The 17,044-nt window shown below is 41.3% G+C and overlaps 1 protein-coding gene across 1 annotated transcript; it reads right to left on the bottom strand.

Moving 5' to 3' along the window:
• Positions 1-5: 5 nt before the first annotated feature.
• On the bottom strand, positions 6-14,684 carry cttnbp2nlb (CTTNBP2 N-terminal like b). The gene is made up of 5 exons (XM_085259277.1): positions 14,535-14,684; positions 11,100-11,207; positions 3,701-3,952; positions 3,326-3,433; positions 6-2,367 (listed from the first exon to the last, which is right to left on the bottom strand). Exons 1-5 carry the CDS (start codon positions 14,538-14,540, stop codon positions 1,081-1,083), a joined length of 1,761 nt encoding a protein of 586 aa, XP_085115403.1. The 5' UTR covers positions 14,541-14,684; the 3' UTR covers positions 6-1,080.
• Between the last annotated feature and the right edge of the window lie 2,360 nt (positions 14,685-17,044).

Genomic DNA, 17,044 nt, shown 5'->3' with positions numbered 1-17,044 from the left:
GCGTTCAAGACATGGACAGTTTATTGGAAAAGCACAAAATGTTGCAGGGTTTCATGTCATCCTTTACACAGGTGAGGGTCACTGACAGCAGTGTATGCCTACAGATTCAAATAGAATGGCTAAAATATTTGCTTGGAAGGAATCAATGGTTTTAAAGCCAAGGATCATACAGTAAGTCACAGGAAATAATACAATAGAAAGATTACAGTGGCATGATTGGAAGCTTTAGTGTCCACGCTTACTGACAGTATAACTACAATTTATCACATAATGACACAGTCCTCCCTGTGAAGCAGATGTCACTAAAAATCATAGACATACAGTAAAGTAGTGCAAAGTGCGGTCTCCCTTTTCATAATACTCAAGTGTTTTCATGGTTAAGTGTAGCATAAAAACAGTACATGCAGGTGATGTTTGTTCATACAGAACTTTTTCTTTTACAGTATAATAAAGTTTTTAACTGAGAATCTCTAGAATCTGCATAAGAAGTCATCGGGAAAACATTTCAAAAACACAGTGAAAGCTACACGTTTGCTTACATTTACACATTTGAGCCCTACACAGTCTATTTTTTTAACATTGTGTGACTGGTGTTTTTTTAATTGTAAAACAATGAGCAGCTTCTGCTCATGACGAAAGAAAAGGTTTGTTAAACAATGACAAAAACTATAATAATTTCTTTAAAAAAAATCAACAGGTGCTTTCTTTAAATTGTAAATTGTTTTTGAATACTTTTAATATAGTGTCTAAAATAGCACATTTTCAATTATTACACAAACTCACAATAGTTCTACGTGAAGAAAGAAAGAAAGAAAGAAAGACAGCCAAGTGACAAAAAACAGAAGTGCATCTAAAATAATCCATGTACTGTAGTTCATTTCAAATAGTTCTACTTTCCAACTGTTTCATGGAGGTAGGGGTGCAGCAAAATCTGGATCTGACTGAACCAGCACAGCTTCAGTTGTCTAGACTTCTGATTTGGAGTGCTATTAAGTAGTTTTGCTACTTAAGATGGATACTACAAAACCGCCGACATATCCCTGAATTGTTTAGCAGTTGTTGGTTAGTGTGATCTTTCTATTAACCACTTGAAGATAAAACCAGGTCAGACTCCTTAGCCCCCTCCTGGCCACTGCTACTGTGCCCACAGTTCCCCGTCAGCTCTGGAAAGAGGCTGGTTCGAGCAGAGTGACTGGGAGAGCCTGGAGTTGGACTCATGCCCGGCTTCTTGGGAGGAGTTGGGGGAGGGTATGCCCTCTCTGAACGTGGAATGATGGGGGAGCGGATGCCTGGAGATAGAGGCCCTGAAGGCGACCTTCCTCCCGGGGGAGATGCTGCTAGATTGCGGTAGTCTGTACCAAATGGAGAGCTGCTGATTGGAGCCAGCTTGACTCCAGCCTGCTGATTGGTAAAGCGGGACAGCACCTGAGTGACAGTGTTGCGGGCCAGCTGCTTAGCTGTGGTGTGCTCTGGTGGGGGAGGAATGGAGGAGGTGGTGGGGGAGAGGTCCCTCGGGGAAAGTGGGCCGCCATGCTGCTGCTGATCCAGCTCCGCCTGACTCTGGAACTTGTGCCTGGCAGCCTGGAACCGCTGATTGACTCCAGCCTGGTAGGAGGACTGATGGAAACCAGGACTGCCCAAACGCTTTGCCAGAACAGGAGAGGAAATGGGGGAAGAGGAGAGGGAAGAGGAGGCTGTGCTTGAGGGAGAGGCAGGATGAGGGTGAGGGGAATGCAAAAGTGATCCTCCCCCATTTTCTACTACCCCACCATTATCTGCCCCTCTCCCCTCCTGTGTCAGTTCTGTCTCTTTTTGACCATGATGGCCGTTGACTTTTGACAGTGAGGTGGATTTAGGCGTGACGGTTATCTTTCCATCCAGCTCAGTCTGAACAGAAGTGGAATCTGCCATCTTTTTGGGTATTGACTCTTTCTCCTCCACCACAGCTGCCTTTGCCTCTTCTTTAGATCCTTCAAGTTCAGCCAACCTCCTTTTCAGGTCCTCCACCTGTCTCTCAAGCTCCTTACTCCGTTCCTCCTCTTTACCCAGTCTGACTTTCAAGTGCTCACGTTCTCTGTCAAACTCAGCCATCTGTTTCTCAGATTTGGCCTGAAGCTTGGCTGCCTTGCTCTTCTCATTTTCAAGAACAGCCCGGAGCTTCTCCAGGGCACTGGTCTCCTCTTGCAGCAATACTTGAAGTTGTGAGACTTTCTGGGCTTCCTCCTGAGCCTGGCTGCTGGCTTTCTGGAGCTCCAGAGTCAGAGTTGAGGAGAGCTGCTGCTGCTGGCACAGAGACTCCTCCACCTTGCTCACTACTTGGGCTTTGTCCTTCTCTAATCTCTGCACCGTTGCATGCTCCACTTCCAGCTAGAAAGGGAATTAGAGAGACACAAATAAAGTCATAGTTGCTCTGCCACATGTGGCCACAAGGAGGCACAAGAGCACTGCTGTGTCACAGTAGATCCAACAGTGGAGCAGATACTGTTTTCTTTAAAAATACACATTTTCTGAAAAGTCTATTCACTATAACCAAGCTGGCAGCAATCGTGTTTTTCTGTTTCAAACACTGCTGTCTATTTTAGAGCTGTTTTATATGTCAATGACTTTTATGACATTAACTCAAGTGACACTGAGATAATAATGATATTGTCTCATTTAAAAAGCTATGTTCTTTGGAAATGAGCATTTACTGTGAAATCTTTTGAAGATTTCTGGGCTTCTAAAGAGCTTTGATGAGTATTAGAAGGAAGTGAGAGGTGAGAAAATATAATGGTGTGTGTATTTGGTATGAGGCAGGAAGGCCTAAGGAAGACTGAGAGACGCTCAGGAAGCCTTTCTTACATAAGGTCCTCGTGTGAAGTTTATGTAGTAGCCGATTGTGTGCTCTCAGTGTGCGTGCTCGCCGGCTGACCTTGCATTAGACGTGAACATCCATTATCTCAGGCTTCCTGAGACCATAAAGCCCCATGGCAACTAGTCAGCTAAACAATAGTCTCTTCCTCATCTGTTTCCCATGGAACATTTCTGTGCCTGTGTGTGTGTCTATACTTTTAACCGGACAAGCCCTCTCCACCCTACTGAGTTACACAGTGGAGTTTCACTGATGCTTCCCTGCTGCTGGGTTTTAAATCACCACCACAAGAGCGAAAAAGGACACTGTGCAGACAGGGAGAGGTGAGGGAAAGGGAAGCAGGTTGACCAGATGTGCTCATCTGTCAGCAAGAGAGGAACAATTTCTATAAGACGTTAACATTTTATCTCACAAAGACAAACATACATATAGACACACTTATTGTTTCGCCTATCCTTTACATTCCAGTCTCACCTGATGCAGTAGTTTATCTCTTTCTGTCTGCAGCATGAAGGTGAAATCAGCATGGAGTGCAGATTCCTGGACGTGTCGTCGTTTCTCCTCCTCCAAGTCTGCTATCATCTATCAAACATACAGCCAAAGGGAAAAACACTAAAGTTGTGAGTCTCCCACACATATCCTCACAGACCAGAGCTTTGGGGTGGAGAAGCTCCACATCCCCTCTCGGTCTGCCTCACTACTATAAGCCAAATCAGTAGCTGAAACAAATACACATGCATGTCCACACACAAAGCAAACTTGCACTTGTGTTAGCCCATGTGTGATAATGGCTGTGTAGAAAAGCTGATCTGAAGACTGGTGACTATCTGAATGTGCATTGCCCCTTACCCTTCTGTGTCTGTTTTCAGCAGCAGCTAACTGTCCCATCATCCTCTCCTGCATCCTCTTGCAGTGAGCCATGACCAGTTTAAGCACAGCCAGAGGATTTGGCCCCACTGCCCTTCCCTGCAGATGCGTGTGAGGTTCGGCGGCTGTGTTATGGCACTCCATGGCTTCGTTGTCCCGCTGCAGGGCCAGGAATGGATCGCTGAGGTCATACTGTCCGTAGCGCTCTTGGACAAAAGCATCTCTGTGCTGAGCCTATCAGATATACACAAACATTAACCTGTTATTTTGTTGCATATACAATGACAAGAAATCCATTCTGTTCTATTCACACATATGAATACGGTTGTGCTTTCCAAGAGATGCTGAAAATCAGCTTGAACAAATATCAAATATTGAAGCGCATGGTAACACACATTTTTGTGTCGCACAGCAGGCAACAAGAGAGAGAAAAAATCTACTACAGTCTACAGTCATGTGAAAAAGGAAGTTTTCACAGGACTCTATGTAGTCCTCTGAAAAACTAAGTACACAACACAAAGTGTAGAAACACCTTTATCAAAATACCTTGAAGTTTGTTTTCTGTGTGACTAAATCAGTCTCTCTTTGGTTCTCTTTTCTTTAAAATTTGGCATTAGTTTATGGACGCCTGTCTTAAAGTCCTGCAACAGCATTTTAACCAGGCTGGACTTTGACTGGGCCACTGGAGCACCTGGATTATTTTCTTTTTTAGACATTCTGTTGAAGATTTTCTACTGTCATTATGATTATGGTCCTACTGCATGACCCAGTTTCAGCTAAGCTTCAGCAGTCGGACAGGCGGCCTCACAAGTGACTCTAGAATACTAAGTTCATAATCAAAGACTGTAAGGTGTTCAGGTCTCATGGCTGCAAAACAAGCACTAATTATTATCTCTATATCTCTGTGACTGACATTTGGTAGGAGGCGTTTGCCCTGATATGCCGTGTTTTGTCTTATCCAAAATGTGGTGCTTTACATTATAGCCAAACATCTCCACTTTGGTCTGTACAAAGGACACTGTTCCAGGAGTCTAGTTTGTTTAGACACAACTTTGCAAACCCAAGCCATGTAGCCACGTTCTTTATAGAGAAAACAGGCTTTTGGCAACCCTTCCAGAAAGTCACACTAGTCCAATCTTTTTCTAATTGTACTATCATTAACTCTAACAGTTAGCAGTATAAGATCTGTGTCTCTTTTACATTTCTCTGAGCGTTCCACAGCCTGACTTTGGGGTGATTTCCCCCCTAGATTGACAGGCAGCAGCACGAAGTCTTTCCTCCTTGGAACTGTGTTCAAACACAAGTGAATACCAGCAAACTGCCCCAACCCTCTCCTTTAACAGAGGTGTGCACGCTTGCTGGAGATCATTTAATTAAGTTGATTTAATTAACAGGACCTGACTGCAATTTGTTCTCTTAACTTCTATGGAAACATTGAAGATGTATTTTGTTTTTTCCGGGACTGTTATGTCCCGAACATGCATGCACATTAATATGTGAGTACAAGTTCAGACTTGACTCAGCAGAAACCAGTGTTTCTTATGTATGGGTATATGGGTTTGATAGGATGAAGCCTCTTTTCCACACTGTGGCACCGAACCAAAAAAGGATATCATTATGACTGGACATAGATCCGGAAGCGTGTGTTTGTGTGATTGCAGGAAATCTGCGCTGAGTGATGTTATCGTCAGCGTGAGACCAAGCAGATGGTCATCCCCCTCAAACCAAACACAAAGAGGTGAGGAACGGCTATCCAGTCCCCCCACCAGGGGCAGATGTTAATGCCTCCCCAGGGATGCAGCGGTGAATGTTTGTACCATAAACTCAGACACACACACACACACAAACCCAACGCTATTAAAGTGGTTCAATTATATGTAAACTAAAAACAAGTGAATAAAAAGTGACAGCACACCTGTTCAGGGGAAAAAATTAGGAGGTCTCATTGACTACATAGCAGATAGTATGTTTAGTATGTTTAGTATGTTTGAGTTCTGGAGGCACTCAGGGTCCGCAGGCAGTCCTAATGATGTGAGCACATGCTTCAGAGTTTACTCCACGGGTCTTGGGGACACAAGTCTCCATCTCCCCCTACTATTCTCATCAGACACCCCAGCTGAATGCCTTCTCCTCGTTCCCATGCCCAAACATGCATGCCACTGCATTCCTCTGTAAGTTCATCATCACTTGTTAGAAAATGCATCTCTTTACTTCCTCCTCTCTGTCAGGCTCTTTTTCTCACATGCTCTCACAAAACAAAAAATACCATTACAACACACACACACACCCTCAGGGCTTCAGTAGGAAGGCTGTATTTGAGGCTTTCTCTCTGGCTATACAAAGAATGTGACCCTCAGTGAAGAGATTACAGAACTTGCACAAAGACACTGTCTCAGTGCTTTCAGTCCCATGCATTGTTCCCAAGTCTGACCCTGCAGCCTTCAGTGTCTGAGAACCAATACGACTGTATATCCGTATCTCAGTTTCCCTTTTTCTATGACTATAAAGTTTTGTGTTAGCCATTATGTATATCCTGAACTGTGGTTGTGAACTTTTGTTATTTTTCTGTTGGTCATTAGAGTAAAACTGGAGAGAAAACTGCAGCTTCCTGAGTTAAATAGCTGTTTAAACAGACCATTAAGGGCTGGGCTCAGTGTGTGTTTGTAGCAGAGCTGGCCTAAGGTCTGGCCTCTCGTGTTTTTTTGCCGGGACAGTTCTGATCGTAATGACAGACTGCACTTTCCTTTATGACAGGGCACAACAAGCAAAGCCTCTCTGCTACATAGCTCTACACAACTACAGACAACAAATGTCTTTATAGGAAGTCATGGGAAAAAATATGCAGGATACTTTTCAATTTGAATGTGGTACTCAATTAGCTCAGCAAGTAGCACAGACAAAGTCAAAATGTGCACTGATTATCTGATTTAACTGACACTTTGTATACAAGTTAAATGGAATCAAGTGGTTGTTTTTTCTTTTCTTCAAGCAGCAGTTATGAGAGTGAAAACTTCCATTAAAATGGTTATACATAACATATCTGCTCAATAGTGTGCATCTTCAGTGAGTTTGGTATGACAGCCGGGAGCTAACTACTAGCTAGCTAACCACTAATGACACCATAAAAAACCACAGCTTAACAGAAGCAAGAGTATGGAGTAATTTCTTAGGAGAGCCCGTACACATCCTACTCAAAGTAGGTTGCAGAAAAATACAGCAAGCTCACATACAAACACATGATGTATGAACATATATAACACATATATTTTTTATAGCTAACACATACACAACTAATAGCCACACATTAACTTGAGCCAGCAGTGTCATTAGTATTCTTACAAGTAAAAAGCTAATTAGCTAATGTTGCTAAGCAGTTAGCTTACAGAGGTTTTAGCAGAAATGTGAGAAACAGCCAAACTGAAGCAGAGATTTGCTAAGGTATTATTTTAACTGGGAGACTAAATAGTAGCCATAATAGGAGCAGGCGAACTCTCTACATACTATGAAAAGGTGCTTCAATGCTTCTTTTATTACTTCTGTTGCTTTAGTTTCTTATAAATTCTCCTTTACACCTTTCCATCACTCCAAACTGACTGAAATTGTAGACCTACATGGCAACAGAAAAAAATAGAGGCAATTTAAAAATGTCTCAGCCTAAATGGGTTATTATTTATTGCCATTATGTGCAAAGCCAGCAATAAGAATATAAACAAAATTTGGTTGCACACACAGCTAAAACAGACAACCAGCAAATAAGAAAGATTTAATAATTAAAAATCAGAGTTAAAAACAGTGTATTAGGTTTACGCTGATTAGCTTTTCCAGATGATGCAGATAAATAATGCCCTGCAGCACAGCGGCCCCCTCAAACGGTGTCTCGACAATGTAGGCATGTGGTGAGACATCATGTCTCTTTAAGTTTATAACAGTTATTAAAACTACAAATTGACTTGTAAGTCAAGTGTAATTCAATGATAGTACTCACTTTTTTATTCATTACTTTTATTTCTTCTTCTACTCAAGAGAGAGAGAGACAGACAGAGGGAGCGAGAGAAAGAAAAATGGGATTATGAGATTTTAGGTGTTTGCTTTATGAAATGTAAGCTAAGGTGTGCTCGAGACACCTCCCAGGTACATATTAATCACAGGTGGTGCTAAGATAAGTGGGACGACACCAAATGAAACTTTCTAAGTAATGTTTAACTGCAGCAAATGTTATCATCAGCAGTTACTGATGCAACATGGAAGTGGGTGTTCTCACCCTTTGGTCAGGCATTGCTTTCAAAAAGGCATTTCATTAGTGGAACAAGGAAACTCTGTGCCAGATCTCCTATGTGGCTTTTTAAAAAAGTTGTATTATTATTACTAGTGCCAGGCTGTGTGGTAAATCTAAATAAAATGAAGGGTGTTGTTAGATATAAACCTTTATTTTGAAATCTAGTTAAGGTGTAACAGAAGCAGCCATAAAAAGGCATCCTTAGGAAAACATTGCCTCATATTCAACTACTTGTTTCTATCAATTCTGTGTGTGACATGGTTTGTGTTTCCAGATGCTGTTTAAATGATATTTAAGTGGACCCACCTTCTCTTTTACACACTTTAAGTCAATGAGCTGTCCTCTTACAATCTCCCAGCTGTTGGTTACTGACCGAGTGTACACTACAATACTCTATTAGGCTTCCTTTTAAGGGAAACTTCTGTGTGGTTAGTGGCCCTTTTTTATAATGTTTACCCTGCCAATCTTAAGAACTTGTCCAAATCGGGCAGTACACACTCTTATCTGAACAATAAAGTCTTGCCCACCCTTATTGTTTATGGAGTCGGGAAATCACATCAGCCTATAAAAATAGACAAAGCATTTTAGGATTACAGGACATGACATCATATGAAAAACATTACCACACAAACTCTGTTGCCTGGACAAACAAAAACAGTTCCATTATCAGATAATCCAGCGTCACAGACTTCGTTACAGTGTCTGTTTTGTACATTTGCTCCCCACTTTGTCTCAACAGAAATGCACCAGTCTACAAGGACCAACCTTATACTTCCTCACTGCCAATTTAAGGAGCAGGTGTAGAGCTTCTTCTCTAAAGTACATGTTTTCAACACACTAACTTTAAGTTGCTCAGCGCTTAACAGGGAGAAGATAATAATAGCATTAGTTCCCTTTAGTTGCAGACAATTGTTAACTCAAAACATACGCCACACCTCTTGGAATGCAAGACCTGTTTCTGGTGTCATGTTCTGAGGAATGTTCCCTCTAGTAAAACTGCTCATCTGTGTCCTCGCTGATGAGAACTGGAAACATTAAAACCCAGAATCTGTAGAGACAAGTCCCACAGTTGACACCATCTCATTGTGTGATTAAGTAAGCAAACAACTGTTGCAGCTCCAGGTTTGCAGGGGTTTCAGGTGAAGGAGGGGTTACAAAGATGCAGGTTTGTTTTGCAGTCCCAGGTACTTGCTGCTGGGAGGAGAGAGTGTTTGAGGTAGGAAAATACTGGAAAATATGGTAGAGCAATCTGCCCCACATGCCAGTAAGCATTGACTTCTTTGGTAAGTGCAGTGTGCTAGTAAACAAACTGAAAAGAGAGCTCTAATTGAGGAAAAGCATTGTTATAGCAACTGCTTGAGATATGTTAACCAGAGTGGGAAGGTACAAAAGACCCAAGATAGTGAAACACAAATTGTATAAATAGACTTCCTGGGTGTCAAACTGATACACAGAGACAGACTAAATTGAAGCCTGCTATCAAGTCCTGACACTCCCTTCAACACACAGTCTGCCCTTACATTGACCTGTCAGCAATCTACTGTACCGGCCCCCAGCTGGAACAAAGGAAGTCAGTGATCTAAGCCTATAACTCTGTACATCCTCTGCACAGTAAACACTGCAGCCTCTGACAGGCCCCATGGAGACCACCAAACCTGTGTGTGTGTGTGTGTGTGTGTGTGTGTGTGTGTGTGTGTGTGTGTGTGTGTGTGTGTGTGTGTGTGTGTGTGTGTGTGTGTGTGTGTCAGTTGTGCAGATGGGACATGGGTCACAGTTAAACATCAAAGTCCCCCCGTAATGTGGTTGTGTTGTGAGGAAAAGAGATAGAAGAAAAAACAGAGTAATAAAGATTTGGAAAAAGGAATAAGTCGACTATGCATTTGTCCTGAGGGGATGGTTGAACATGTGCACTGAGTTTCAGGTCAAACACTGTATGCTTCAGCTCTACATAGCAGCCCTTTGACTTGCATATGAGCTGGTGTGGTTAGAATGGCTTTCCTTCAGGTCCCGGCACTGAAATTCTGCCTTCTCATTTGCTTTTTAGATAAATGTCAATATCAAAGCCTATATATCACATCACTGCTACTTGTTCTCATTGTAGGCCTAATTGTTATTTCAGACAATGAGGCAAACATTCACGGTCTAAGCATAGAACAGCTGCTGTGGCAGGAGTATAAAAAGCGGCACAAAGAGAACTAATCAGACCAGGCCCAGACACTAAACACTGTTGTTGGAAAAGAAAGCTATTCTCTCAGCTTGAGTGAATTAGCTGCACAAAACTCAACATCCAAAAGAAAACCAAGCCTAAACGGTTCTCTAAAATCAGACGTGTGATGAAACATGGCTGTTGTGGAGTTTTGTCTGGAATGATGTTTATAATCTTTTCTAATGTGGACTCTTGTGATTCAGGTTGCCCAAGTTGAAAGATGTTTGGGTGTTGACTGGCACAACTTTGCCTAAATGCTATGTAGAGTATGCAATCTAAAAATGCAATCTGCAGTCATCTTCATAGTCTGTGTTTAGTGTTCCAAACACAGTTATGTACAACTAATTAGCCCAAGCTAAACAGCTCTTGCAAGGCTTTGAAATATTTACCTGAGGCAACATACCACACCAGAGTAATCCGCTTCTGTTTTCATTTTGCAACAATGGGAATCCCCAGATTTAAACTAATGTGGTCACAAAAGACACCAGTATAAACTGCAGTCTGTCTGAACTCAATCGAGACACAATAGTCAAAACTGAAAAGTGACTTGAGTTTAAAAAGAAAATTTGGTCAAAGGCCAGACTGACCAGCAATAATACTGGTGCTCTGATGAACCCAGAACGGCTGCTGTGCCATCGTCTTCACTAGCTCTTTTTCCTCAGCTTCCTGTTTACATATCCCCTCCCAGTTCACTCACATTCTTATTGGGAGCGTGATGCTGAAACAGGTTAATTTTAGTGTCAAATGGTGTATGGACTAAAGATAGTCTCACATTTTGTTTTATTCATTGGGATACTGGGATGGAAATGATACGGTTAATTATGCTCCGTCATGTAACTCCTTCGGTAAGCACGAGTCCACGGGGGGATCTGTTGTATCAGATGTAGCTGCCAACTTACCCTGAGGGCGTGTATGACTACATCCTGGGCCTCTAGCTCCCCCTCCAAGATACTGAGGAGAGTCAGCAGCTCCGCTCTGCTTAGAGCCTCCACGTTCATCTTCTCCTCCTAAAGACAGAAAGAGTGAGTGAGTGAAAGCAAGATTTCTCATTGTTCCTAAAAACTGTTTTATTTCATTAAAGGAGCAGATGAAAAAAGAATGAAATCAAATTAGGAAACAAGATTGCTTCTGGGTATTACAAATTGATTTATATGTAAATCAGCCCCCAGTAGTAGCTACTCATTCTCATTTTTCAGGGAGCGACACAGAACTGATATACAAAGGGACTCGGGTCCCATCTGTGGACTTGCTGAGTTGTGCTCCGGGTTATAAACAGGAAGTCATTAGCATATCTGCACATTAAGTCCAAATCCCAAGACTGTTAGGCAAATGTGATAGTCTGAAACATCTTTTTTTAAGCTTGTAAGACCTTAGCCATGCTACACCTACACTACTGCATCCTGTGATTCACAGCAGGGCCCTGTTTAGTCACAGGGGCCAGACATAACACACCTCACACAGCTGACATCATTCTTAAAACTGAGACAGACCTTTCTGAAAGTTGACTTCATCTTTTGAATTGCAGATGAAGTCATTTTCAAATCAGCTCCTTTAAATCACATCGAAACTGCTCAGTGTGACAAGAGTTTGATGAGGTATGTGTGAAGAAGGAGATTATGATCATGGTCTTCCTCATGGGGCCCATATGTAAAGGCAGACTTTAACATTCATGGGTCACATCTGGCCATTTGGTTGTCCCTGATCGACCTGACATGAGGTCAATGGGAAATTAAAATTCCAACATAAATAAGTATAAATCATGAGGTTTGCCCCATTTCAGCTGTTTGGTGAAACACAATGCAAGAGCCGGTTGCTGCATTTCAGGATCACAGTTTGAGTCACCATTATGAGACTAAATAGGCAAATAAATGCAACTTGACTAAAGCAGAGGGGGAACACACATCTAAACCTGCAAAGCTGCAAAAACAACCAAGGACTTTTTTTTGTTCTTACCAGGATGGAGCGATCAAGACCAGCTCCACGATTTCCCATACAACTGCAAAAACAATAAGTAATTCTCTGGTGGTTTATCAAAGAGTGTTTCATGGACTCTGCATTTGACAGGAACAAGCTGGATCAAGGACATTGCAGGAAATCTGGAGCTTCAGTTGAAGCTCGGGGCAAGAGCTGTGATGTCTGTGACACGTGTGAATGCTTTGATTGGCTGGGACTCAAATGGGACAAACTGGCAGGTGTTTCAACTGGTTGTTGTCCAAATCTGCCAGAGAAAAATGTCACCTTTGAAGCAGATATAAGAAAAACTGACTGAAATGAAGACAGAACTGAATTCTTTGCATTTTATATTACACCCGCAGATGCTGCATGTCAGTACTAAAAAATTATTTTATTTTATTAATGCTAAAACTTAAATAGTTAATTTAATCAGAGAAAGAGCACTGATTGAGTGTGTTGCACTTTCGATTCATTCGAGCACTTTAAGTCAGTGTCACTGCTGGATTTTTATTCTTCTTTCAAAAAATACTTTCTACACATAAGGAGAGATCTCATTAGATGTTGTTTCACTTTGGATCTACCTCATACATGAACAAATATTCTCATTCATTAAGGTTAACAAATGCATATACAGCTGTCCTTCGTGTTTCCTGCACAGCCACTGAGCCTGACTTCTGTGCACTTGTTCAAGCCCAAAGCAGACTAGATTTTTAGATCTAAAGAAACCTACAAAACAGAACTGAAAAACTACAGATGAAGTAATTAAACTAAAAGCAAAAGAACAACAACACTTTGTATGAGTCAAAAATCTCTGAAATCTTTCCAAAAAACACACTTGTTTTTGAAATATTGTTGATTAAAAAATGATAAAATGCTGCCATTTCCACTATGTCTACTAAGTGTATCGTCTAATCTTACGAGTAGCAGAACTGAGTTCAGCTTATTGTCGTGGCCCTCCACAACAGTCCCCGTTTCTCATGTGACCCGTTGGGAACATTAATTGCCCAGCTCTGTCTTTAGGTGTTCAACTGAGTCAAGATCTGCTGTCTGCAAATGGCACATCGTGTGATGAGTTTTATTTTCATACTTACTAAACCATTTGGTGTTTTGATATTTCCTTTAATTTGTCAAAGCAACTTTTCTCATCTCCTCTTTTTTAAAGAAACCCACCCTCTTCTCCTCGCTGCCACGAAGTTTCAAAGCTTTTGCTTTCTTCAAGCAGCGATCCCACAACACTCTCTGTCCCTCCAGAATTCCAGAGTGCATTCTGTGGCTCACCGACATTCACAGCAAAGCAGCAGAGTGTGAATCAGCAGTTATTTACTGGCTACTTACTTGTCATAATGTGAAAGTGGTTTCACTCTTTCTCAACCACACACGTACTTTAGTTTTGTGTCAGTACTGCTGTATGTTTGACCTGTTTCCAGTCAGTGTAATGCCAAAACTGGGTATTTGTCATTCGATCAGCTTCCATGGAAAATCGTTGCCACATTCCAGGGATACCCAAACCATGGGAATCGTCACTCAAGAGTAAATTACTGAAACCCACTCTGTAGCTGACATGGTTTTAACTGTTGCAGGTTGGCTGTGTGAGTAGCAAAGCTTGATCCGGTAATAAGCCAAAGCAAATACATTCATGGTGTTAAAATTAGAGGTTATGCTCATCCATATCAAGCCAGACATTCAATATAGAAGCAGAGCATCTAATGTGGTCTGTGGTAAGTGCCAAAGGGAGAGTACACACCTCAGTTACTGTGGTCATCTTGAGTGAATTCACACATAGCCCAGCGTTTATGCTCTCTCTTTAATCTCTCTACTGTGGTTTCTCTCAGGTTAAAAATTAGCTAAGAAAACGGGAAGGGTCCTCCCTGCTTTGCTCACTGTGTGGGAAAGAGTGCTCAGTCTGCTCCATGCATTTCTAAATGATCGCTGGGGTTGCTCAGGAGCAGCAGAGGATCCACCTGCCGTCCCGGGCCTTTGTGTAACACAAGGGGATGTCATTATTTTCTGGATTGGTAACATTCAGTTCAATATCCAAGTGCCATAAACCTCATAACAACATCAAATTACCTTTTATTAATAGCTATAGCTGGGATTTAGGGTACAATCAATACTACTGAAGCACTCACACCCTACAGCCTGAAAATGAACGATTATTCAGATTCCTCTTATTTTGGCTACTATATTTATGTGGAAATGTTTTTCCCCGTAATGACTTAGCACAAGGTCCCAAGTTAACCCCTGTAAAAATCAGAAATACCAAAATCCTTTATCGTACAAGCAAATCTCAGACTGTGTCAGAGATTCACCTGTGGACTTTTGCAGTTTAGTTTTTACTTTAACAACCCGCCAAAGCAAAGTGGTAAAAACCTCTTCCATACCTTCATGCGCTCTTTTCTGGCCGCATTAACTGTTCTTTGAATCCAAAAACGGGGGACTCCACAACAGCATGAATCAAAGCACTCCACTGTCACTGGAGCTGCTGCTCTGGTGCGAGCGTGAACAACAGACCTTCAGTGACGAGACAGTCAGCCAATCACAAAGGCGTAGTGCAACAGCTCAACCAATGGTTGGTGGGTTGATCGGTGGAGGGCGGGGATATATGCGGTCATGGGTGTCCGGGATAAACCTCTTTGTTTCGGACGTCCAACGTTAGATTTATGGCAAGTCCGTGTCTGTGCGTTAAATTCTGAAAGATTTGGTCTAATCGCAAAATAAATCTGTATATTTACCAGTTCCGATGGATGGTGTGAATGCTTGAAGCGTACACACGGAGTGAAAATAAGATTTGTTTTGCCATAGAAGTCACAATAAATGATTTCAATATGATTAAAAGGCTTCGGCTGTTTGCTTTAGAAATAGTCTCCCTTTAAAAGCAAACTTTGAGCGAATTATTCCACTAAGTACTCTCAGCACCGTAAGCCTCGTGGTGAATACAGCGTGCTGCCTCTTGCTTTGTTCCAGCCCCTCCTGATGGCCGCATGGCAACATCGCACCTCATCTTTCCTACTTGATCAGTGCACCCGATCTGTAAGACGTCTTAGACTTGATCTCAAGTTCACAGTTTAGTCCTGCACGTCACGTGTGGTTTTGCAAGGACCATTATATGACGACGCATTATATAAATTATAGCCTGATTTAGAGGGGTTGTGGTTAACCAACCTGTCCTAAGTACTGGAGATCGTCTTTCAAGCAGTGAACAGTGGACTGGTTTAGTCACATTAGCAAAGAGAGGTCACGGCATTGAACACTCTAACCTTTGTTCCAACATGTCCTTGTTTTGTTCCTGTGCTGGCTTTGTGAACCTACTCTTTTTAAAAAAGTAAGAGCCAAAACCGGTTGGTTATGTTACAGGATTGAGACCAACCACAATTTATTGTAGTATTTACTGACTTCAAGCTTGTCTGTCTGGTGGCTTAGAAGGCCAGACTGGCTGTTATTTTAGATTGTGCGCTTTCTTAGATTGTAATGAGCAATCTTCAAACACACACACACACACACACACACACACACACACACACACACACACACACACACAAATAAACTATCCTTTAATTCCTCTTTTACAGTGAAAGAGCAGTTAAAAGACAGTTTATTTTCACTGACCATTTACTAAAAATTGCTTACTTCCACTAAGCGTGGCACTAACAACATTTGCACAATTTCAATATTTCAAGTCCATTAGACATGAGATGGTCGCCGTTTTCTAGATGGATACTGACAAATGTAAGAATAAGTATTCTTCCAGATATGGTAAAAAAAGATATGGATAAATATGGACTTGGGACACATTTATAAAGTTGTGTTTATACTGTATTTTTTAATACACATAATTGTAACACTGCAATAATAAAGTAACTAAGAGGGTGCAGTTAAAAATTGCACAGTGGAAAATGCTTCAGTCTATAAAAACAGCAGGCTTTAATCCTCCTACGCCAGTTCCACTTTCGTTGTCATCCTGCAGTGCCATTTGGTTGCAAACAATTTTGTCCATATGGTACATATTCCAGCTTTTGTTTGCTGAATACATGATGTGATACCTGGGACTGAACGCATGAACACCATCAGTAAAATCAATAGATTAAGTTTCACAACTATTTTACTATCTGGCACAGGACTGTGTTGGATCAAAAATTGATTATTTTTTTTATTTTACATCAGGTCTAGGTCTCAAAACGTCTTCAAGTTTTAAAATTTGTGATCAAATCTAACATTAAGGCATGGCCACTGAAATCAGTGTAATAACAGCCAAGAGCACCAAGGTCATTAGCAACAACAACAACATTTTCCCTGTCTTGGGCTTTTTCCATGTAGATATCTTTCTGCCCACTAAAACTTTGCACCACTGAAATTAGGCCTGAAAATATCACGTAGTACCTCTCAGCCAACAAAGCTATCAAAACTCGATGCACTTCTCACACTTACTCTGAGATTTAAGATATGTAGCTATACTGACAACTATTTTTCTGCTAATAAGTTTATCAAGTAGGTGTTATTTAAGTTTATATAAGACATCCAAACGCAAGTTGTATTTGGGTGGATCTAGTCACACATGTCCGTGCCACATTTATTTATTTTCATTGGCCACATTTTGCCTAATTTAATCTTAAGTTAAATTAAGATTAAACAAATTTCCCACGTGTGGGACTAATAAAGGTTATCTTATCTTATCTTATCTTAAGTTGGCTACTCGACTAAAACTATTGGCTCATAACCTACAAAAACACCTCCAAATTGTTTTCTTTGCCCTTAATACCTAATTTTATCATGATAAAAACAAAATAATTGTGACGTGAAGGGGAATAAAATCTATTAGCATATTATTGTGAACTTTGAAACAGAGCAGCTAAAAAGCTCTTTGAGTCAATTTATGCTAATGATTCAAATTAAA

This window comes from Mchenga conophoros, linkage group LG20 (assembly GCF_057382185.1).
Source record: "Mchenga conophoros isolate Kocher_MC1m ecotype Shallow Benthic linkage group LG20, M_conophoros_male_GT1.1, whole genome shotgun sequence".
NCBI lineage: Eukaryota > Metazoa > Chordata > Actinopteri > Cichliformes > Cichlidae > Mchenga > Mchenga conophoros.
The sequence above is the reverse complement of the archived record's forward strand: the minus strand, read 5'-3'. Positions and strand labels throughout refer to the sequence as shown.